A 24577-nucleotide genomic window follows, 5' to 3' on the forward strand; every position below is an offset into this window, starting at 1 on the left:
TGAAGAGATAGAAGATTTTTTCTTTTCATTGCTGATAAACTTTTCTTTGTTTTCAAACCTTTATTTATCCAATAGAGGATGTGGAGAGCTTGGCATCGTTGAACCATATATGCACGTTTCAATCCAATGCAAACTAATTGGAAACATGTTCCAACAGTACAACAGAAGTATGCTTGAAAAGAGAATGTTCAATCATTATGGAACACACTCCTGCAAAAGAAAGGGGGGGAGAGGACATTACTTGCAATGCCCTTGCCTTAAGTTGTCTTCAAATAAGGACTCATTTTTATAGCCCTTGGCTTGAAATAGTCTTATTATCCCATGTGGGAATGGCAATTCTTATTCGTGTGATGTTCAAGCTGTGCATCAATTGCCTGTTCCTTCTCTATTTTAAAAATAGGAACCACAGATTCTGTTTTTGCATAATTGCTTGATAGCAGAGTTTCTCGACTGTTCTCAAGTAGACAATATTGCTTTGCCCTCTGTCTGTTTTCAGGTCAACGCAGTAGCATGGGAGGCAGGAGAGCCAAGATGCGGCGGAAAGACTTTATAACGGCCTGTGTTTGAGTGCTTTCCCGTAGAGAGGCATCCAGAGGCGCCAGGTTGATTGGCGTTTGTTTTGCACTGGCTTCGACTGAGACCCTGGTGTGTTGTGCCAGCCAGCTGTGCAGCCACCTCAGTAAAATATGCAATCATCAGCCATATATCTGCCCCCCCGAGTCTTCATTTGATGGTAGCCTTTTAATGAGGAACATGCCGAACGACTTACACCCGTTGCGTCCTTGCCGCTAACCTTTATGCAGAATAGATGAACTTATGACATAAAATGTGACTGGGGGGAGACACAAAGACACAAGGCATTCTGGGATGTGTACTCCCTTATGATGAGTGTTAAAACGCCAAAGGGGTTTGGTCCTTTTTGGAAATGGACAGAAGGCATAGCAGGTGGAGCAAGCAAACCTTTTGACCAGTCAGCAACCCTGTCGTCGTCCCTTCATCCCCCTCAACCTTTCCTCTCCCTTTCTGTCTTTCTCCTCTGCAGTTCTTCATCTCCTCTCCCTCGCATATAGCTGTAGAAAATCTCATTTGGCATGCATTAAAGTTCTGCAGATAAGCTTGAACACATTGAGTGACAAGGACAGATTGCCACCTATTGGTAATAAGCCGTCATTGGTGGCAAAACTGTTCAAGTAAAGGTGACATCACTCCTTACAGACTTGAGCTCACTTCAAGTAAAAACTGTGTGTGTATGTGTGCATATATTTAAGTAAAAGCCCATTTGTTTAAGCCTACTTGCTGTTTCTAATTCAGAAACCTATCTCGGCTGAGACCACACAACACACAAATCAGGATAGCAAATCATTCCTCTCCAAATTGATATCTTTGTTTAAGCGATACAGACAGAAAGCATTGCTCACAACTCGCTAAAATGTCATTATAATTCTAAATTAAGACTCTCCTCTACTGCAGTAGCTCTTCTCTTCCCACACTTTGAGAAAGTATAGAAATTAAAAACTTAACGGCTCTCCATTTAGCTGTCCCATTTCTCATGGGGCCCTTGAACTAATCTGAAGCCTGGGTGGATTTTTTTACCCTGGAGGAGTGTGTCATTGGACTCTCATTTGAATATTATTACAGTGGATAAAGAAGTGGCATTATGAGCAAAGACAGCCTTAATAGCACACCACAATCAAATCACAACATTGCAGGAGACCACAGTTGGCACTGGAGCCCGGACTCATTTAGCAGGCCTCTTAAGTCGGCTTTTCTCCAACTTGCCCGCCGTAACCTGCTAAGCCGGTCCGTTCCGCAAATCCTTACTTCCACACACAGTTGTGTTTTTGCTGTTTTGCCATTTCACTTGGTGGACTCAAAACACAATGTCACTCCAGTTCCAGTTACACTTTTAATCCTGTTTTACCAAATAATGTACTACAAACAGCTACACAGCAGGAATCTACCACAGCACTTGCTGTATATAGACACTACAATCCCTTCTTTACCTTGTTATTGTGAACAAAATATGTCAAACTGTAGCATATCGATCTCCTACAGTGAAGAGAAAATGGCATGGAAGGATAATCCACGACTGAATTGTAACAATACAGTAACATTGTAGGCAAAAGTAGTTATTTGACATGAACCATTCTGCATATTATAACAATATGTTTTAGGTACTTGTTTGTCATTGAACACTTTGTGCTGAGAAAACAATTTAAAGTGGGTTTTATTTTAATGCCATCAACCAGATGGGGGATCGTCCGGGATCTTTGAGACAAGGAGTGAATATTTGATTGTTTGTTGTGTTGATATTGTCTTTAGTGGTAGTAGTAGTGTATATTAGTGTAGCATTGGCTGTGAAGTCTCTTACTGTTTAACAGCTTCCTCAGTTTAGATATGGGAGTGTCTAGCTGGGCTGAATCAGTCCTTCCTTCAGGCACTCGTTTATTATTTTGCCTTTTTTATTTTCGGGGTAATCCTGGGTGGGGATTTAGTCCCTGTTGGGGGCAGGCGTTTCAGGGTTTTGGCCGCTGATGTGTGCCTTTTTTAAAGTCGCCTCAAGCCCGGCACGCTCCAGAAGATAGGTAGGTAAGTTTGTGGTAGGCAGGATCTGGGAAGTTTGTTATTTGGAAGACTGGCGTCCATGTTTGTGAAGCATTAGTGGTAGGTTGTTGTGTCACAGCATTTAAAAAAAAGAAAATACATTAGAATCTTGTAATTGGCCGTTGTTGAGTATGGCTTTTGTTTTGGAGCAGTTTGTGGCCAATCCTACTGTGTATCAGCTAGCCTGCTGTAGGAAGGTTGACTTGCGGTTAATTGCTGACCACTATAATATTTTTGTCTCTACTGCTCTCGCTAAAAGTGATCTCAAGGCTACTTTGCTAAATGGGCTAGTTGAACAGGGGGTGTTAAGTCTGCCTGATTCAGTGGAATCTCCTGGCACGGTGGCCGGGGCTGTTGCAGCAGTATCTCCTAGTGTAGGCCACGTTGGTGTTACTCCTGGTGTTCAGAGTGCTAGTGCACAGGCAAAACCTTTCACCATGCCTCAGTTTGACCCGCTTTCTGCCCAGTCCTCTCCTACAGGCTCTAAATTAGATGCCAGAATAAAAGTGCGTGTGGCTCGTCTCCAGTGGGAGAAGGAGGAGCGTGATAGGGATTTTCAGCTCAGGAGGGAGCTGGAGATCAGGAAGTTGGAGGCAGACACTGCTGTCCGGAAGCGTTAGCTAGAGCTCCAGGCAGCTGGGGTGGGTGACTCTGCTGTTACACAGTCTGGTCCTGCTGCCTCCTTCAACGTGTGTAGACACATTTCTTTGGTCCCTGTTTTTTCGTGAGTCAGAAGTGGAAACCTACGTTGGTGCATTTGAGCGCATTGCTGCTGCTCTGCGCTGGCCAAAAGATGTGTGGGCCATTATTTTACAGTGCAAGCTAGTCGGCAAGGCTCAAGAGGCTTGCTCTTCTCTTTCTGTCGAGGATAGTTTGGTGTATGAGAATGTTAAAGGTGCTATTCTCAGTGCATATGAGCTTGTGCCTGAGGCCTACAGGCAGCGTTTTCGCGGCCTGAAGAAAACTTCTGGCCAGACTTATGTGGACTTCGCGAGGGAAAAGAAAATCCTCTTTGACAGGTGGTGTAGAGCTTGTAAAGCTGATGACATTACCTCAATGTGTTAACTAATGATGTTGGAGGAGTTTAAAAACGGTGTACCCGAGCGTACGGTATTTATTTAAATGAGCAAAAAGTAACTACCCTTAAGCAGGATGCACTGATACATCGGGCCACTGTTAACAAAGGGCCTGATGAGTGTTTTAAACTTTTCATCTCTACTGCCTTTGTCTCTCTGTCAGAAAAGGTGGAGGACCAGTGGCAGGTCACGGTGTTGCGAAACAGTGGTGGTTCACAATCATTCATCCTTGCCAGTGCCCTGCCCTTGAGTGCTGAGTCTGCCTGTGATGCAAGTGCGGTGGTAAGAGGTATTGGAATGGGTTGTGTGCCCGCACAATATTCATGTCCAGTCTAAACTGGCTACTGGTTTCCGTCCAGTTGCTGTGCTCCCCAAGTTGCCTGTCGACGGTGTGGATTTCATAATGGGTAATGATATAGCCGGAGGTAAAGTGTATCCTACTCCTGAGGTTGTTGACGTTCCAATCCCTGGTGCTGATGACCTAGCTCAGACTCAAACCGTGTTTATATAATAATATATAATGGAGCCTGTCACGGTTGCTCCAGAGGTGGCTCTGCCTTTGACCCGGGAGGCGCTCATCACTGCCCAGAAAGGTGACCCTGTCATGACAAAATGTTTCACCACTATGGCGGATGAGCTTGTGCTATCACACAGTTATGGCTCAGTGCAATCATTTTCATCGTGCTTCTTTCCGGAAAGCTCTTAACGGACATGCCACATGTGCTCATTTGGTTTCTCTCCCAGGTCCCAACACTGAGAGATTGTGTTTCTCTTGTCTTGACCCTGGTCATTTAGTGGCAGAGTGTGTGGCTTGGAAGCAGCAGGTGGCAGCTTCCAAGCATTCAATAGTATGCTTGTGAACTGTATATTGTGTGTGTTTTGGTAACTGTGGCCAACTTGTTTGGTTTTATGGAGGGGGGTGTTACGTGTGTGTGTGTGTGTGTGTGTGTGTGTGTGTGTGTGTGTGTGTGTGTGTGTGTGTGTGTGTGTGTGTGTGTGTGTGTGTGTGTGTGTGTGTGTGTGTGTGTGTGTGTGTGTGTCCGTGTCCGTGTCCCTCTCCCCCTCCCCCTGATTGGCTCCCTCCAGGTGCAGCCTCTCCTCCAGGTGCTCCCAATCCCCAATCAGGGCCTCCATAAAGGACCTGAGGAAGGCTGCAGTCGCTCTCTCCTTCTCCTCTGGCTGCATGTGTGATATGTGCAGCATTGTGTGGTTTCTTTGTATAAGACCTGTTAGGTTAACTTGTATTGTGCTCATTGTTAGATGTTTCATTTAGTCACTTTCTTTTAGAAGGAAGTTGTTCTCAGTTACTTAAGTTTGTTTTGCAAAATGGCTGGTGAGCCTCTTTACTTTTGTATTAATTAAAACATCCCTTTGTGGCTTCAGCAATCGGTTTCCTCTTTTCTTTCTCTCTCCCGGTTATTTTATATTTTTGTTACTTCCCTTTGTACCCCTAGTCCAGGAGGGAACGTAACAAATGGCCTAACATCTCAAAAGCTCATGTTAATTAATGTGCGACATTCCATCAACACAAGGATCATCGAACAAGGTTGTCTTCTCACTGTTTCCCAGATGAAAATTGACCCTATGAACTTGGAGGAGTGATTCGATTTTATTACCCTTTGTGTTAAATTCAACTCATGTCTGCTCAACACTTCTACCTATCAAATCTATGGCTCATACAAGGCCGTGGCTCTTTAAATGGGAAACAAATACAGAGGGGATCCGGCCGGTCCACTCGGGCTGTACCAAATGTTGGTTTTCTCATCCGTCTTCTATTGAGGTCTTCTTACAAAGGCCTAACGCCAAACAATTGTATAAAGCAGGCTATTTAGTTAAATAAAAACATGTGTTTTTAAAGTACATCTTTTGGATATAGACAATAACAGAGAGGAGGATGCCCCATTGTAGCTTATTGTGTTATTTGTGTTTTAGAAACAGAGAATGAGTAAGCTATTACACAAAATAAGTTAAAATATCAACTATCTTTCCCCAGAATTACAGACTCTGCGTTAACTCAAAATCGATGAAAAGGCAAAAGGCTCAGGAAAAAAACTGAAATGTACAATTTACTTAATAATTGCTGGTTCTAAAGTCAAAAATGAACTTTGCTGGTTTAACATAGTTGTTTTGGGAGGAGAGGGATCAGTTAGTTAGTTAGTTGGTTAGTTAGTTAGTTAGTGGTTCCTTATACATATCATTTTGAGAATAATCCTATGTGTAATAGACAATTGTTATTATATTTTGACAAAGCTTTTAGGTAAAATTATGAATTTGCCAAAGTAAAAGATCTGAGTACTTTTCTGCCCCCACTCAACCGTGAAAACAGGAAATATGCATCAGCTGACTACTTCTAAATAGCCTGACATTAGACATGAAGGGAAATTGCTGTAAAACGATCCCAGGAGTGCTGTCACACTTTCGGGATTATAGTCACAGGAGATAGGAGAGACATTGAGAAAAAGACAGACAGAGGGAGAGAAAGAAAATGTCAAACATACGTGAAACACACAATCTAAACAATCGAGCCTTGAGAGGCAATGTGGATTACTGATTGAGACACCAGTTTCAAACGAGAGATGAGACGTTGTTTATAGACGAGAAACAGCTTGAACGTCTCATCTATCAGAACTTTACATCAGACTGTGGCGGATTTACTGCATGTAAATGAGAACACATTGGAGGTCCCTTACGTTTTAGCAATAATCTTTCATATTTACCCTGGATTTATGATTCATTTTCAGCTCATTGCTCAGTTTTGATAGGCTGATAGTTCTCTGGAATAACGCAATTTTCATCTTTACAAATAAAATAAAAAAGCTATTTAGAACATTTTAGAGGTGGGTTTTGTTACATTCACAAAGAACCAGGCTAGCTGTTTCCTTAAGGCTAGCATTATGATATGACAGTGGTATAGATTTTCATATGTGGCTCTTGGCAAGAAAGGAACTAAGTGTACCTCTCAAATGTCTTTTCAAAATGGATCAATATCTTTCCCAAACGTTGGCATCAAGAACTGGCATACTAATAGAATGAAACTTGATACCTGTCTACATGTCAATGTTCATGGACCACTGGTTCTTTGGTAAGTTGTATGGATCACTCTCATATCCAACTGCTTCTCAATTAAGCAGATCATTGTTTGTATTGCTCCCCCGGTTTGGAAATGTCCCAAATGTGGAAGCAGCAATGCTGTAGCATGTTGTTTTGACATTTTACGTTTGTCTTCATTCACGATACACATTTTTCTTTTTGATTACACTGGGGTTGGGGGAAAAGCCTTGCTGTGAAAACAGCTAGTTAATTTTCATTTATATTGTTAAGTCCCAAGCTAGCTTGCCCAATTTCCTTCAGCTGTCATCTGATTGGTTGTGAGTCCAATGATCAGCGTTTAACAATGTGAACCTTAAATGCAGCGCTCAGCAACAGTTTTGACCCTGATTGGTTGTGTTTCTAACTCGTCGGGCGGCACCTCTCCATAGAAACAAAACTGCAAATTAAGCATAGAGCTGTTTCTACTCTTTTCATATTTGATATAATATTTTTTAACTTTTGATTTTTTGTTGTAAATTCTCTGTTCCACTTGTATCGTTATTTTTATAACTGAACACACTGATGCTTCTTCTGTAACTAAATAATTTCCCAAATTGGTCTATCTGTGAATGCAGATATGTCAGACTGAGGGGGGTACATTTGAGTACGAAAGAGACTTTACTGGTGTTCTTTAATGTTCCAATTGAAATGTGTTAAACAGCTGCTTTTCCATTGAATGCCATTATTCTTTATGTTAAGTTATTTTTTCTTATTGTAATAACATTATGTCATTATGGCATGTCATTGTGTGAGCATGTAAGCATGCTGCGTTTAGCATGAAGGTCTTAGTCTTGCTATATTTTTGCCATTACTGTATGTCTACACAGCTACTACATGGTTAATGGCAAATAGCTGTGGTTGCTAGGAGATGTGTCAGAAATGTATAACTATTATGAGAAGGGGATGGTGTGAGAGGTTGCGGTCGGTGGTAGCTGAATGAAATCCATCCTTCATTAACACCTCTCGCATGCTCGCTCACTATGCACATCTATTTGGTATTTAATAGTAAACAGAGAGAAAGAGGCATGCAGGTCGGCCTGTGGGAAATTGGTGTCACTCCCTCAAATTAGCCGCTGCTTTGTGAATCTGAATAGCATAATTTGTGGTTGATCACTTCTGCCAGCAGGTTTGTTCCTTGCATAATTTCCTCCCTTCTTAGGACACCACGCTGGAGTAATTTGACATTTTTGGGTCACGTCTTGCTGCTGAGGCATTTTTTTCGGGTTCAGTTGCAAATTGATACATAAAGAAGGCATGTTTCTATTCGCAACATAATAGCACCATGGTTGGAATAAGGGAGAAATGCTTTGAGCATCACATTATGGAGGTAATATATGATGATGCCCCAGGGCAGTGTCACCTGTCTCCCTCTCCTTCTTTGTCTTATTTCTTTCTCCTCTTTATTTTTCCACACATAGACAAAACAAACAACACTGAAGCCTGTATCCTCTTTGCTTTATTGAAAATGCAGGCAAGACTTCATTTCAAAGCATAACAGTCAAAGGTATCCACTGCAAATCCCATTCATTCAGGGACATAACAAAGAAACCACACAAAAACACACAGGCATATTTTCTTCCTGTTGTGGCGACACTGAAGGGTTTATGGTAAAAAATGCTCTCAGTATCACAGATATTTGCGGGGAACTTTGGTGCACACTGAAAAGATAAGATGCGGTATATTGGAAAGGCAGTCGAAAGAGAAAAGAGGAAAGGTCAATCTGTCTTCAAATTGCTCTTTCAGTCTCCACAGCAGCAGGTAATCAAATTGCCATTGAAATATTTCATTGGTAGGAAAGAAACAGGTACTGTAAAAGCTTTTTCTGAGGGTCAAAACAGATCTAACACAGAGACCTCTACTCTGCGAGCTGCTGTGTAGGTAATATAAAATCAGCGTTGTGTGAGTTGGCTGGTATATTGGTCTTGTAAGACTAGACTTTATATTTTCCGCAATAGAGGAAACTTTAAAATGGAGCATTATCATTCGAGACAAACTGGGCCAGCAAAAGCCCAAAGGTTACGCGAGTGGTTTCTTTTCTTTCTTTTTTTACTACAAGGCTTTCATCCCAAATTCCATGGTTGGCTGGGAAAACTGTGGGCCATTAAATAACCATTGACCAAGGAATTGTATCATTGTCATAAACAGGGGCGGACTGGGACTACAAATCAGCCCGGGACTCTCGACCGGCCCACTTCGGTAAATTACGGGGGGGGGGGGGGGGTGCTAGTGACTTATCCGAGCGGTCCACTTCAGTACCGGCCCATCGGGATTCGTCCCAAACGTCCCGATGGCCAGTCCGCCCCTGGTCATAAACATGTACAGTCAGTCCCAGATAAGACTGTATAAGAAGTAGATGTAGTCTCAGTAACAAATAGTTTGGAGACTACAGTTTTGACACCTGGAGTTTGGCATTTTGGAATTGTCTTGCTTTTTGACAATTTTTGAGCACGGCAAGGCAAGCAGTGAGGTCTCCTCTCTGCCTGCAGATTCTCAAATAAATGCTGCCGTGATTAAACGCCATATCATGTTCAAAACCACTTCAAGGATTATTTCTGAAACCATATGGAGCTCAAATGCTTTTTTCCACTTCCGTCCAACATCACAAAATGAAATTAAAGTGCTTAAAGGTGGGGTAGGTAAGTTTGAGAAACCGGCTCGAGATACACTTTTTGTTATATTCCATGGAATGCTTTTAACATCCCGATAGCAATGAATATCTTAAGTGCTTTGACAAAAAATCCATACAAAAATGTCAACTGTGGAAGCCGTAGTACTGTAAAAAGCACGACCAATCATTTTAGCCGGCACGGCTAAAATAACTGGATGGCCTACCTGCCTGTCAGCTTTCCATCTGTGCACAAACTTATCTCGTACCCTCATTGGTCATGTGCGCGTTTGTGTGTGTTGGAGGAGGGGCTCTGTAAGGAAGTGGCAGATTTTTTCCGGTTGTGTATTTTCAAATTCTAGCGCACTCGAGCTGGTTTGTCCAAAATGACCTACCCCACCTTTAAGTCTTATAGAAGTATCTGTGATATGCGTGCTTCTGGGGAATACAAGTCCAAGAAAACCATCTACAGATTTCTGAAAGTATTTTCCACTTTCTCTGTGTGCAGTGCACTGGAGTGAATGGACCAGACAAAAAAAACATTAGAAGTTGCATTTAAATTCATTCTTGCTTTGTTTGCTTAAAATTAAACTTTCTAGTAGTTTTTATGTAGCTCAACCATTTCCTGTTTCAATAATTGGGCTTCTTAGTTAACTGCATTTTCTGATATGTATAACTGAGTGTGTGCACCTAGTGCCAAAGGCAGCTAAAATATTTTCCTTTTAGACTTTAGATGGTAGCAGTACTACACTGTAAAAACTTTGGTAAAACTTAAAAAATATGTGTCAAGTGATTCCAAGCAATTTTAAGAGTTTAGTCAACTTTTGCATTTTTTGAGTTGGTGAAATGTACTTTCTTTAGTTTTCCTCTACTCAAGAATGTGTTACTTTGCTAAAACTTAAAAAATATGTGTCAAGCGATTCCAAGCAATTATAGGAGTTGGGTAAACTCACTAATGTGATTTTTTCTGCATATGAAAAGATGAGATGAGCCTACAATTAAAAGCCCAGATATTAAGTGTAACCAATGCAAATAACAATCTGCTAAGAACCACACGAGAATAAAGTAAATTATAAAACACAATTGAGTTGCCGGAACCTATATACGACAAACTCTTCCTGATTTCAATCCAACCCTTTAAATATTTGATAGCATTGAAACAACGCAGATTAAACAAATAAATTAAAAAAGGGAACGTTATGGACATGTTAATACATTTTATTAAAATGTGATTATTTCAAAACAGTTGTCATAAAAGAGTAACAAGTTTGTTTAAAAGCACAAACACATTAACATACATGGAGACACATGGTTATTACTTGATGGTTATAACTGCATCTGGCTCGTGGGCAACGTATCACTTCATGCTGTGCATCACGAGCCTGTTGCACTTCGACCTCTGCTGTTCCCTGTAAATACAAACAAAACACTAAATTGAGTACAAATCAGGACACACCATGTGTTTTCCTCAAAACAAAAATCAAATCCGTCTTGAAAACATAACGAGCCAGTTTACATTAGCTGTTAACAGACGGTAACAGAGGTGCTATTCACATGCATTATAAGGGGTTTAAGCCATCAAAAAAAGGCTGGTTTGCAAGAAAATGAACCAAATAGTCATGATATTGATATAGTTCATAAAATGTCCAACTACTTATTTTTAACCCCACCTCATGCTCAGAGATTTATATAAAGTGCAGGGTTCTTACACCTTTTCCAAAGTCAAATTCAAGCACTTTTCAAGCATTTTCAAGGTGCATTTTCAAGCTTTTCAAGCATCTTACAGCTGTTGTAAATGACATATTTATATACACATACTTATACTCAAATGATTATTTCCCTACCTCACATTAAATCAGATGTTCTTTATGCTATAAACAACCAAATGTGTGTTTCATAATAGCATTCTACATGAGGATGACAAATTAAAAATGTTAGAAAAGAAAACTAAGTTTAATATTTTAAAATGAGTGACCCATCTGTACGTAGACTGGGCATCCCATATAACCTGGCTGAGCCAATATAAAACGATCAGCCAAATAACTTTTCAATACATTATTGATTACTATTTTTGAGGTACTTTTAGGTTGGCAGTAAACACAAGTCAGAGGTACATGGTGTACTTCTACTCCACTACAGTTCAGAGGTACATGGTGTACTTCTACTCCACTACAGTTCAGAGGTACATGGTGTACTTCTACTCCACTACAGTTCAGAGGTACATGGTGTACTTCTACTCCACTACAGTTCAGAGGTACATGGTGTACTTGTACTCCACTACAGTTCAGAGTTACACGGTGTACTTCTACTCCACTACAGTTCAGAGGTACACGGTGTACTTCTACTCCACTACAGTTCAGAGGTACATGGTGTACTTTTCCTCCACTGCATGTATATAATCCCTTTAGTTACTTCACAGATGTGGATGAATGATGTGAAATATAATCAAGTGTTAAATCAGACTTTAGTTCCACCTGGAGTAAATTCACAAGCTACCCTGCAGTATACAAAGTCATTCAAACTAGCTGCAACTTTACCAGCTTTGATAACACTTTCATGATCAATCATTATAAAACATATCATATACAATTATTAGGGATGCTCCAATCGCCAATTTTGGAGCCGATCGCCGGAATCAGTATCGGCCGATACCGCTCTCTTTTCCTCTCTCCCCCTCTCTCTCTCTCCTGACAGCCCGTCAGTATCTCCTGCAACTCACTGATCCAGTAATGAGCGACCTGACAGTGAAAAATAAATATATTTATAACTAGTTTAGCTTGTTCCAGAGGTAGATAAAATAGCTAAGTGTGTTAGGTCTAACTCTTAATGTGTGTTCTGCTCCGCTCACCGGTCCGTCACAGCGGGTGGAGCTGCAGGATTTCTGCTTCACACACACGTTGCATACCGCTATTTTATTGTCATTTTCGGACACTTAAAATACTGCCAGACTAGTGAAGCCATTTTGGCGAGCTTCTTTTGCCGCGCACAGAGAAAAGTGTCATGTATTTTACATGCAACGATAGCCTAATCTAAAATGCTCTACTATGGCGTACCTTTCGTGTGGTGTGGCTCGTCAGCGCAGACTCTCGCATCGTTATTGTTGCACACTTTGCAGGAGGCTACTCTTGGGCTTCGCTTGACCCTCGTCTTAGCTATGGCTTGCATTTGTCTTCTGCTAGCCAACGCTCGTTGAAATGGCAACCTCCTGGCATACTGTCATCTATCACTCATCAGAATGCCCAGGTCACACACGTAACAAAAACACTTGCCGGTCACGCGCATTGCGCGGGAAGGCCGGAGCGGAGCTGTTTTATGTAAAAGCGAAGCAATTAAGCGTGCTCCGACTTCTTTATTTTCTTTTAATCTAAAAAGCGAAGTAAAGCATTTACAATTTCAAGCACTTTATCCCAAATTCAAGCACCATTCCCAGAATTCAAGCACTTTTCAAACCTTGAAAACACCTCGTACAATTTCAAGCATTTTCAAGGATTTCCAGCACCCGTACGCACCCTGAAAGTGGCACATGGGTCCTAGAATAAAAAGAACAGACGATTATTTCAACTTTTATCTTGATAAGTGAGAGCGCAGGCCAGTCTACATGAATGCAGGGCAAGGCACGTTTCTGTCCAAAGGTTTCCATGATGGAGTCGATAATGTTTTAAAATATCACTTTGAGTGGTATCCCATCTGTGATTAAAAAAATAGAAATGGGTACGTTTACCTGATGCTCATTATATTGGTATGCAAACATAACACGTCTTGAATTAACCTCTGAAACAACAACTAGTCTGACACACTCAAGGGCTTACCTCATGTGAACCTGAAGTCCATAGCAGGAGGCAAGAGGAGGTGTGACTTTTCTGGTGAGGCAAATGAAAGAACAAAATAGTTACATGATGACAATGTAACAATCATTTCAGTAGAATTCATCAAAACATATTTAATTAATTAATGGAATCAAACATTAAAACACAAGTATCATTTAAAACGGTATTGTATTTATATACATTTATAAGGATGGCATTTATTAAGGATGGAATTGTTAGATACCAGTACAATTCCATGATTCTCTACACAGCAGATCCTAATAACTTCAATATACACTCCTTTATCTCGTTTGCATACTGTCTAATATCTACTTTATGTTGTAGTAAAACATCTCCTTAATAAAACTGTATTTATTGATATTTCTCGCTAAAGACTGCATTTTACTGTTCTACATTGAACACATCTTGCTGACGTTATACATGCCTCCTCGCCCAATACACAATTTTACTGAATTGCGCCTGAATGCACCTTAACTGAAGTCACCTCCGTGACTTTCTACTGAGAGCTAACGTTAACTCTCCTGCAGATTCCAACATGGATTTGCATCTATAGCGTTGCATAAGCATGAAAAATATAGTTTGCACTTAATTTTGTATAATAACAACTCGATGCTGTAACTGCAGACTATGAGTTTAAATTGGGTACACTAAGATTGTAGAAAGATAATTCATTGCTCACAGTAAAACAAACGGTGAAATACATATAGAGGAATTAATATCAAATAGGCGCATTAGTAACTTACTCTTACATAACCGCTGGGTTATAAAGTAGTAGGGAATAGTTTTAACGGAGGTATTTTATCGCACAACATGCACGGCAGGAGAGCCTCTGAGCCCCGCGGCCGCATCACGGTGCCCGGGCCAACGCTTAGAGCGGCATAGGGGAACAGTTTGCGGAGTTGATTCTTAATACGTACTCTTAACTTAACCACTTTTAACAGAATTGCGTCGGTAAGCACTTGATGCAAACTTTGCCCAACAACTTTGCGTGAAGAAATAGACTACATGAGCACGACAGGGCTGAGTCTAACTTTAACAGCAGTAATGGCGCTGGCATGCATTAAAATGTCGATGTTTCGTTCAAAACAGTGAATACAAGAAAAGTAAATAACACTTTCTAGTTAAAAAGCAGTAATTAATAACTCAGGTGGCATGCTTACTTGTTTTATGATGGTTTGAGGAGGATCCAACACAAACACGTGTCCAACTGCTGAAGAACCAGTGCAAAGAGGAACAGGAAGTCTCACACCGCGGTATTCTCGTTTGAGGGCGTGGCATGACCGTGGCGTTGAAAAAAGCATTTTTATTACGCTTTCCAAAACGTCTTTTTAAAGAAAGTTCAGAAAATGTGATATTAATTTACAAATTAATGAGTTCTTAAAACATGTTCTCATTGTTGCTTACGTGTTACTTATTTAAACGCACATTGAAAAAAAACTAATTTAGGGCAAGTAAATTACATAAAAAAATTGAGTTTTGTTGACTTCACCATCGGAACTGTTTTTACAGTGTATCTGAGATCCACAAAGTGGGTTAAACTGAGATATTAAAAGAGCCAAAACCCTCAGGAGGTACGAGTTCAAACAGGAAGCTGGGCCACACTGGACCCATTTCTAATATAGTGGCAACATATAAATTCCATCTAGTGCCATTTAAAATCTACTTCAATTCAGTTTATCAGGTGAATCGACTCGGGCAGCACTGCTCTTACTTCACACAATAGCGGCGGTGGCCGCTGAGTACTTGTTAAGAAATATTGCAACTCGTGCAGCTCCATATCTTGTCAGATCTATAAATAGTATCTCCTGACAAATTGAGGTTGCCCTTATCAGAAAATTGAGATTTCGCCGCTTTGAGGGTGAGATGTGATGTGACACATCAAAGGACTTTTGGGCTCGGTTGAGCTGGGCGGGGGTCTAATGGCAAAAGGAGAAGCACATCTCGCACTGAGAAAAAGGAGAGCAAGAGGAAAATGAAGCGATGGATGCGTGAAAAATTGTCAAGAGGTAGCAAGTGAAGAAAAGGTTCATTTCACAGCATACAATACATTAATGTAACCAGATGGAAGTCAGATATTTTATGCGTTGCCATTGGTGGTCTAAATTATAAATGAGACTGATTATCAGTTCATATAAGCAGTTCACGTTTCCTTGATCTACTCTAAGTGTATAGATTTTATTTTGTATATTGTTGATGTTTTTTTAATTAATGATGTGCTACCTTTCTTATGGTAGGACTTCTCGAATAGCTTGCAGAGAGTAAAACGCACTGGTTAACCTTTTTAGGAGGACGTTTTACGGAGCACAGTTGGGATGATAACTCAGAAAGCCTGCTTCATGAGGCGACCCCCCCTAGTGTTAAGAGACTGACATCTGTCAACACTCAGGTTGTGGTGAGGATTATGTTCTCAGCACTCTTGAGCCGTCCTTATATTCCTGCCCCAGCCTGAAGAACTTAGATGTGTGATTGAACATTGGCTTGAGATAAAGAATTTAAGACACCAAAAGACCAAGTCTTTGTACGGAACATTGCAGCTCAATTCTATTAAATTACCCATATTCAAATATTTTGTTTTTTGTTTTGTTTTTCTAGAAGGTCAATACATTGCGTAAAACATGTGTAACCCTTTATACATCCTCACTTACAAAAACTCTACTAAACTTACAGTCCGTATGACTGGAACCCACAGTTGCTATATTACAGACGTACTTTTTTAAAACGCAACCATGATCTTTTATAAGCTTAACCGAGTTGTTTCGTGCAGTAAATCTTCCATTTAACAATGTCAACCAACTGTTTAAACCAGAAAGTTACAAAAAGCTATTGTAGTCATATTGGTTGGATGACTTGTTGGACAACTGGCGGTGTTCATTTAAAAAAACAATTATTGTTGTCCAAAACATTAGCCATGAGTCATGAGTATTGACAATAGAGAAGAGAGACACAGATTTAACATGCATGTGTTTTATTACTCAACATACACAAAACTAAAAGATGTACGGAAATAACTAAGGGTGTTGCCAGTGTCATCAACAAGTAGGTTAATGGTGGTGTTTTGAATGGATAGTGTTGTATTGTGTTACCATACCCAAGAATACAAAAATGACAATGTTAAACATGTATATCCTAAACCACCTTGGTCATATTAGCATATTAGCATGCTAACATTTGCTAATCAGGCAGATTGGATTGTCAGTAGTTTTGGCAGGTTGAGATGTTAGCCTGGTGATCACCAATGTCAGGTGGAAAAATTCATGTTTGTACAACATTTTATGGCATCCAACACAAACTACACTCGTGTATATTTTGCCTCAAAGAGTTTGTTGATGAATGCATAAAACAATGTGTCTACAGAGGTCTTTTAGAATATGCATAATAGCTGTTATCTGCTCCATTCGACTTCGACAGATAAGCGCTGGAAGTCTATACCTGTGTCAACAGAGGTCCAGTATATCTCTGCTATGCTCCATTCACAGTGGCCAGTGGCTATCGCCTCTCTTTGCTGATAGTGGAACAATCTTCAGCCTTCATCTCTCTCTGGTTCCGTTCGACAATCCAGCAAATGCTTAAAAACTGGTCAAGCAAAATATCAAACACAGAATGCGCTCCTAGTAGCCTTAAGCATATGAGATGACATGCATGTGCAGTACAGCACACATATCTGAAAAGTTTGCATAGCACAGAATAAAGATCAAAATGTTCCATATCTCTTATGTGTTACTCTGAATTATGTATGAAGGAAGGCAGCATCACTGATAACATGCATGCATAGAGATAGTACAAGGCATCTGGCTAATACTTTCAAATGAGCTTGGTTAGCTAACTAGCACTTTAATGGAATAAGACCCCTGTGGGGGGTATAGGCCCACTCCTATCGTCTAATGAGAACATAGAGCTGAAGAAGGGACAAGTTTTTTTAAGGACTTTGATTACTTAACATGGGTTTGCAATCAAAGGCTTCCTGTAGGAGGCTTTTGCATGCTTGGCTGCTATATAATGTCCTCATAGTCATTTACAATCTAAGTGTGTTAGGTACAATTTCTTAATTTAACCTTGGGTTTCATTTGCTGCCAATGTTTTTCCTACAATATCCATGCATGGACAATGCATAATGGATTTTTTATCGCTCACACTTTCAGCTAGAAACACTCATGTTCCCAATTGGAGTGCTTCCACACTCTACTAACTTTGATAGTAGCGAACATGTGAAACGAGAGGGAGAAAGAAAAGCATAGTCCTTGAGGGACCTGCAGAAACGTAACCTATGATGAATCTGTTATACATGGTCATAGTTGTATGATCTAATATATTATTTCAAAAGCATTTAATTCCGCTCTAATGATCTGATTATCCTGTGTGAACTGACTGGACCAAGTGACTGTATTACTTTACACTACTTTAACCTTAATCTGAACTCTACTGTTATTAACTGTGTGAGAGCTGATGAAGCTCAGAAATGCCTGGTAGATTAGTTGTATACCACCAGATTTAGTAATAGAGCTCTCTAGCAAAGGCGGGAATTTGTATCCACATCATTCCATTGATTTGCTTGACAGGTGAGGTTCTCACTGTTTGATCCAATTCTCTGAACTTTCACGTTTACTTTTAATTGAATTATATCCAATAAGGATACATCAGATCAGACAGGGAAAAAGTTCGGTGTATCAGCAATGTGACAGGATGAACGGAGAGATCATTATACCAAGTCTTTGTCAGGCACATGAATACATGCACAAAGCCAAACAGAAATCCGTTCATGCATATACATGACCAGGAAATCAGCTCTCTCCAGGACCAATTCTGTCCCAATTATAATGTTTGTTGGTTGCAAAAGATTTTATAAAATAGGTGTATCCGAATGATTGCACATCATTAGTGACTGTTTTGGACTTTAACAACTCTTAAGCTAATATGGCACCATTAGGAGTGTTTCTCTCCAATCAATTATCTGATGATCGTCAACTATTGAAAGTGTTTTCGAGTATCCACGCATTGAGGAATTTTGGGTTGTGCTGGAGGCAAAAGTCGTTCTCTGTTATGTCTAGCTGATATACACAACAATATTGATTATACATCGACCATGAAAGCTCTAAAAGGCTTTTACAAGAAACCACGCTTTTGTGTGGTGTCATTATCACCGCTGCTGTAATGTCGGGACGGGCTGCACTTCAGACATTGAAATGAATAGAGTCACTAAATGATTGGCGCGGTAGATAAGTCGCTGAAGACTCATTGATGCTCGCTGCAATCAAAGAGACATGGACTCTCGCCAGACAGGCAGGCAGCTAATGCTGATCAGAATCTGCTTAGACCTCATTGAAACAGACAGATAATAACTGCAGTATAAAATGGACCAGCACAACTCTATAAAAGGACCCAATATTAAAGCAGAGATAGCAAAATATCCCCTCTCTCTGCATGCCCTTCTGCTCAATTCGAAGCTAGTGTCTCCTTTACAACTTGCTACATTATCAGCTGGTGAGAAACAACATTAGCGCTGCCCCTTCCCTCTAACACTAATAAACGTTCAACACGTCCAGATTAAACACTACTTTCCCTGCCCTTCTCATCATCTAACAGTATTTTACATCGATGCCTCAAAAGGGGTCACGCTGCCTGATCCCCATGAATGGCCATTTTACGCCCACCTCACATTACCCGAAACAGTGGTGTTGCCGTAAACGTACAGCCATATTCATCATAGTTATGATTCTGTGACAGGTTTGTCTCCCTGCCTAGGATGCAGGGCTTGTAAAGACTGCCTTGCTGCCAGAAGGCCTCCTATTATGGAGCCTGTAATTGGCTGATTGGCGGTGAGGAGAATGTCGCTGTCCTTTGAATGGATGACCAATAAGACGCGAGTGTGTTCCCTAGGGCAGGCAGGTACCTATTAAGGGCTCCTTTCCACATCGATGCCTTATTGTCATTGTTATACGCGTCCAGCCTTTCCACGCTATTATTCTTTCCCCTCCGAGTGCCTTTGCCTCTGCCATAGCCTAGTAAACTATAACTTCTAAATTGTCTGTTGTTCAAAGGAAACACAACCTGGCCCAGTTTTCTCTGCTGTCGTGTGTTTGATCGCCCGGCTCAACTGTATTGTTTTTCTTGCGAGTGGTGAGACAATGGTCCTCGAAATTGCCCATGTCCTTAAAAAGTCAGTGTCAAGCAGCGGTAATTAAATTACAGACTCTCTCCTGCACAGCATAATTCATCACACCATTCATTCTCTCCATGATTGTCACCTCTATTGGCAGACTGTAGTTGGCGGCAGAGCACAATAGCTCAAAGACCGTTAAACACAATTGGATGTAATATTTATAAAGGTGGGTATTTTCGATCATTCTTTACACTCTGCAAAGCTTTTCCCTCCATTACCACGCAGAATGCGGTGCAGAGGTAGAGGGTAAGGAGGGTAAATACTCTGTCTTCGTGTCAAGATTATCCATGGCAGTGCTGGAAGCCGCTTTTGTTTAATAAAGGGGTGATTAATGAACAGAGCAATAGAAGGCAATAGGAAGATGGAGACAGAGAGAAAGAAAGAGAAACGCTCAAGAGCCTGAGCCATCATCAACCCCCTGCAAACACATGGATATGTGTAAGGTCCCTGTCGGCTTTTTTCTGAATTATAGCCTGTTTTTCTCATCTGTTTTTTTTTTTTTATGACAGCAGCAGAATCAGCTCAACTTTGCATAATACAGCCAAAACCTGGGGTTGTTCTCTCTGAAAAAAGCATCAAAGGAACCTGGAGCTTTGAGGAAGGATTGTTAATCAGAGAGAATGTGAATGGGGCTCTGTATAGGGCCAGTCATCTGTATCAATTCAATACGTTTTAAACCCGTTAGATCAAAGGCTAGTGTTCACTGCTAGACTATCTCCGACAACTCTCTCACAACAACTCCTCAAGATGTTCCTTATTAAGTTTTCTTTAAGCTCACTAATTAATTAAACACTAACTGCCAACATCAGTGCGATTTGAAGAGGAAGTGGGAATCACTCCATGAATAACAGACTGTTCTTTTTCAGCCCTTATCTTTACAGATTGTGTGGGTATGCGTGTGTGTGTTGTCCTAAAGGCAGGGAGATAAATAAAACTGAAAACCCTAATCAGATTGTATTATTATTCACAGCAGTTTAAATCCCTAAATCCCCATCCCTACGCAGCTGTAATTCATTCAGCTTTAGTTACCGTACACATGCACCTATCATTGATTCAGATTCAATATCAACTGCCGGAAGTAAGGCATTGGGTTGAATCTTGTTTTAAATCGACCCTAAGAAAATTACGAAAAACAGTGCCCAGCTCCTTTTTACTTTGCAGTCCAACAGCCCATAATTTAAAATGCTTTCCGCTGCCAGCTAATTACCCTGTAATTATGTAAATATTGGATGTGTGATTAAAAGGAAGACCAAAATATTGTACACCAATGGTACTGTGAGTGAAGACCGTGTAGGCCATTGTTTCACACCGGTATTTAAACCATTTCCATCAGATAAAACAAGACTATTCAAAGTAGATTCTTACCTGTGATAAATAGAGGGTGTTGTATGTCTTTTCTCCTCACCAGAGAAAAAGACTGTCAGTATTGTCTGTGCATTAATGTGATCAGTTAAAGTCATTATAAACTGTGTGTGTGTGTGTGTGTGTGTGTGTGTGTGTGTGTGTGTGTGTGTGTGTGTGTGTGTGTGTGTGTGTGTGTGTGTGTGGTGTGTGTGTGTGTGTGTGTGTGTGTGTGTGTGTGTGTGTGTGTGTGTGTGTGTGTGTGTGTGTGTGTGTGTGTGTGTGTGTGTGTGTGTGTGTGTGTGTGTGTGTGTGTGTGTGTGTGTGTGTGTGTGTGTGTGTGTGTGTGTGTGTGTGTGTGTGTGACAAAATAAGTATTCCACTGGTTGTCCTTCCTTCACCCGAGAGCAAGGAATCAATTATTCATTACATTGTGTTATTGCACATAATCGTACCCCTGTCTGCCCTTTGCATATACAGTATGAAAGCATGGCTTAATTGTTCATGACTAAACCTGGGTTTCCATGGTAACGCTGTATGCACCTTCAGCGATTATGCTTACCAGACGTGATTGTGAATGTATACATATCATGCTAATTATTGAGGCTTTATGAGGCAGTTTACGCGGCTTTGACACTTTATAAGAAGCGTTGTGGAAAATGTATGAATGGTAAATCCAAATGTGATTTAAATATGATGTGTTCCGTGTCCGATTCTGCGAGTGAAAAAGCACACTCATTAAAGGAATGAAAGAGTGGGAGAAATAACAAAAACTTTTTGAAACGGAGACACAGTGTGGGACTGGTGTGTTGTGATCATGTGTGCATGGACATACTGTATTTTTTATAACATGCTTCATTTTAGTTGGCACTTGCCCTGATATAAATTCTGTTTTGGTGTGTATAACGGAGGAATGCAATTTTTTTCTCACCCCCATGAATTGTGAGCACAAACAAACAACTATTAAATTCCTCAGAGTGGGATCACGTTCTCTCTTGATTAAGCCGTTTGAATCCCTAGGGTAACGTGACTATCTTTACTCCCCTGAAGCCTGATTAATTTATTTACAAAAGAGGGCCATGGACTATCAAATGTTTCTTACGGCCTCTTCGTCTACACAGCTGAGATCAAGCGATAAGACTATCTCTCTCTCAAGTCAGCCTGCATAAAGATCCAATGATAGTTCGACAGCTATTATTTATAAGAGCTCCTGCATTCCTAAATCCACTGGATGCAGCCTATTAGTCTTGGTAGTCTAGCAGATTACAAATGTTGTACCTGTCATAAGTATGTGTTGTCACTTGCTGGTGATAAGGCAGTTAGGTTGCCACAAGAGGTTTCACTCAAAGTAAGAACCCCAGGTAATAATTACACTGAAATGAAGCATTACAGATATATATATCAATTTGTAAAATAGCTTGTGGAGTTCTGCCAGGTTGTCATACAAATTGAACATGTTAACATTTCTAAATTCACTGAGCATTAGAGACTGAACTAGACCTTACGGGGCCATAATACAACTTTGGTGGGTGGCCTACCTTGCACTGTTCTGTGCATTCTCACTATATTTGGCACAGAAGCAAAACATACGTATATTATTATTATTTTGAGTAAGAGCTGAGGAAAACAATAACCATCTTATTTATTATGCTTGTTGTGTATTAGGTTGAACATGATGCCATCCATCATACTGACCTGAATGCCTGAGCAAGACCCAATAGTCACTGAGTAACTTACTGCAAAATGAAAACATCTCAAAAAGTGTGTCTTTAATAACAAAATCCTGTTTTCAGTATCGAAATTAGAGCCGTAATTACCTTTTCGGATGCCTCATGAGCAAGTACATCCTTTTGCCTTGCAGCCTCTTTCAGCACCAGTTTAACATTCACGCATTCACAGAGCTTGTCTATAAACTGAGTTGACCTGTAGGTGTGCAGAAATGCTTTGCTCTTGTTTATGAATAGTACTACAATGTCCAGCTGCATTCGTTGTGTTCATTTTTTTTGAAAGAATGCTACATCATATATACATTTGTTTTTGTATTCGGGATTGTGGGAAACGGTATTTCGATCTCTCTGTCTGTACACACACACAAACTGAAAGATTGACTATAAAGTTGACTTTGACTTTGACTTGTGTGCAGACCTGGAATCTTAATGATTCATTTTTTTTGTTGCCATGGACTAGGTCTTGATTCTATTCATAAGGACAGCTGTCTTCACCCTTACCTTAAGCAAAGCCTTTTTGGTTGTGATGTGGTAGCATAAAGGATTATTTTGTTCTTCCACATCCAGCAAAGCCTCGACAAGCGTTTTATCATGGCCCTTTAACAATGGGCCACCATTCAACACTGAAAATGTGCTAGCAACATCCACTGACTCTTAGGTCAAACCTGCCACCATCATGTGTTTAGGCTGCACATGATACATAGAGCTTGAGGATTCGTCTTCAACATCCTAGCCTGGATCCCTTTTTTTGTTCCTTGCATGTTGATGCTGATGTTCGAGGATTGTCCGAGGATTGTCCTCTGCCATCCTCAAAGGGAATGGTGATCAACTCCAGACTGATTAGAATCAGTTAGTATAAGCTAAGCCTAGTTGATTTAGAGCTATTATGAACCCAAAGAATGTCAAGACACCAAATTTTCCAGTATTGCTAAGGTTAAGATTAGGGTTCTTGGGATTCTGATGGGGTTGAGGTAAAGGTAAAGGTTGATTGGACGGCTATGAAAAATAAATTGGATATTAAATTAAGTTCACTGAAATTAAGTTTATTGTGCTCTTGGCATCAACTTTTGTTGATGTTATAATAGGACAATCTGCAAGATCTTGATGCCACCCGCTTACATATTTGTATTTATATTAAAAATACGTCAGATTAGATGTCGTTCCAAGAGTTGCAGCTTTAGAGATGGCAGATTCAGCCCTTAAAAAAGGCTATTTCATACTTCCATGACACATTGGATTTATGACCAATAAACTGAGAACTACAACAACTGGGGAATATAGCTATCTCTATAGGTCTAACAAAAACCCATAACTTACCAGAATTGTCATCTTCTTGCTCTACACTAGAGATGACAGTATACAGTAGGTGGATGTTGATGGATCTGCTATAAAAAAGTAATGACACTATTGACTCAATTTTTTAAATGTAGAAGTATATCATTTTACACGCCCTTTACACACACCAGCAGTAGGAGCCATTGGCACCACTGACCCTTTTCCAAACATCTACTCTACTTTAACAGTGCTCCTTCAAAGGATATGGGAATCGTAAATTATTAATAGAAGCCCTTTAGTGCACTGGTGGTATTTCTGCCTAAATTTGTAATGTACCGTTGTATGCTTTATAACACCAGATGTGAACTTCTCTCTTCCATATATAATGTTGAATAGATAATAATAGATAATGGCTGCAATTAAAGACACAACAATGATAATAATATGTCCCACTTCCTCTCCCCAGGGTACCTTTTGCTGGTAACTGTGCTCCTTGACGCAAAGCTTGTTTATTGTCTTGGCTGGTTGTCCACTTTATGGACTTCACCTCTATATTAAAGCTGAGGCTCTGGGTTCATTTTTTACCTCTCACACAGCAGTTTACAAAACAATTTAACACAAGGTCATTTAGTTGTTCCATAATAGTGCATAGTCTATATCAGCATGTAATTGTGTTGGGGATATTTGTCTAAGTTCAGGTAAAGTTTTAGTGTTTATGTTCTTGTCTTCCTTGCAACAGGAAAAGCTAACTTGGCAAGTGGTAAGATACCGTTGTGTACTTTTAGTTTGGGCACAAAAATATTGTACTTATGGCAACAATGTTGGGAAGGCCCTTACTCTTTTAATGTCACGATGCCTCCCTCCAATCGAGGTTC

The 24577-nt window shown here is 40.3% G+C and overlaps 1 protein-coding gene across 1 annotated transcript in view; it reads left to right on the forward strand.

The window, feature by feature from the left end:
- The first annotated feature begins 3041 nt into the window (after positions 1 to 3041).
- LOC117495104 (thiamine transporter 2-like) overlaps positions 3042 to 24577 on the forward strand; it is a 63124-nt gene continuing 41588 nt past the window's right edge. Inside the window, exons 1-2 of the mRNA XM_034146175.1 lie at positions 3042 to 3219; positions 3844 to 3962. Coding sequence (XP_034002066.1) covers positions 3042 to 3219; positions 3844 to 3962 — 297 coding nt within the window. The remainder of the gene's footprint in view (positions 3220 to 3843; positions 3963 to 24577) is intronic.

This window comes from Trematomus bernacchii, unplaced genomic scaffold (assembly GCF_902827165.1).
Source record: "Trematomus bernacchii unplaced genomic scaffold, fTreBer1.1, whole genome shotgun sequence".
Lineage (NCBI taxonomy): Eukaryota > Metazoa > Chordata > Actinopteri > Perciformes > Nototheniidae > Trematomus > Trematomus bernacchii.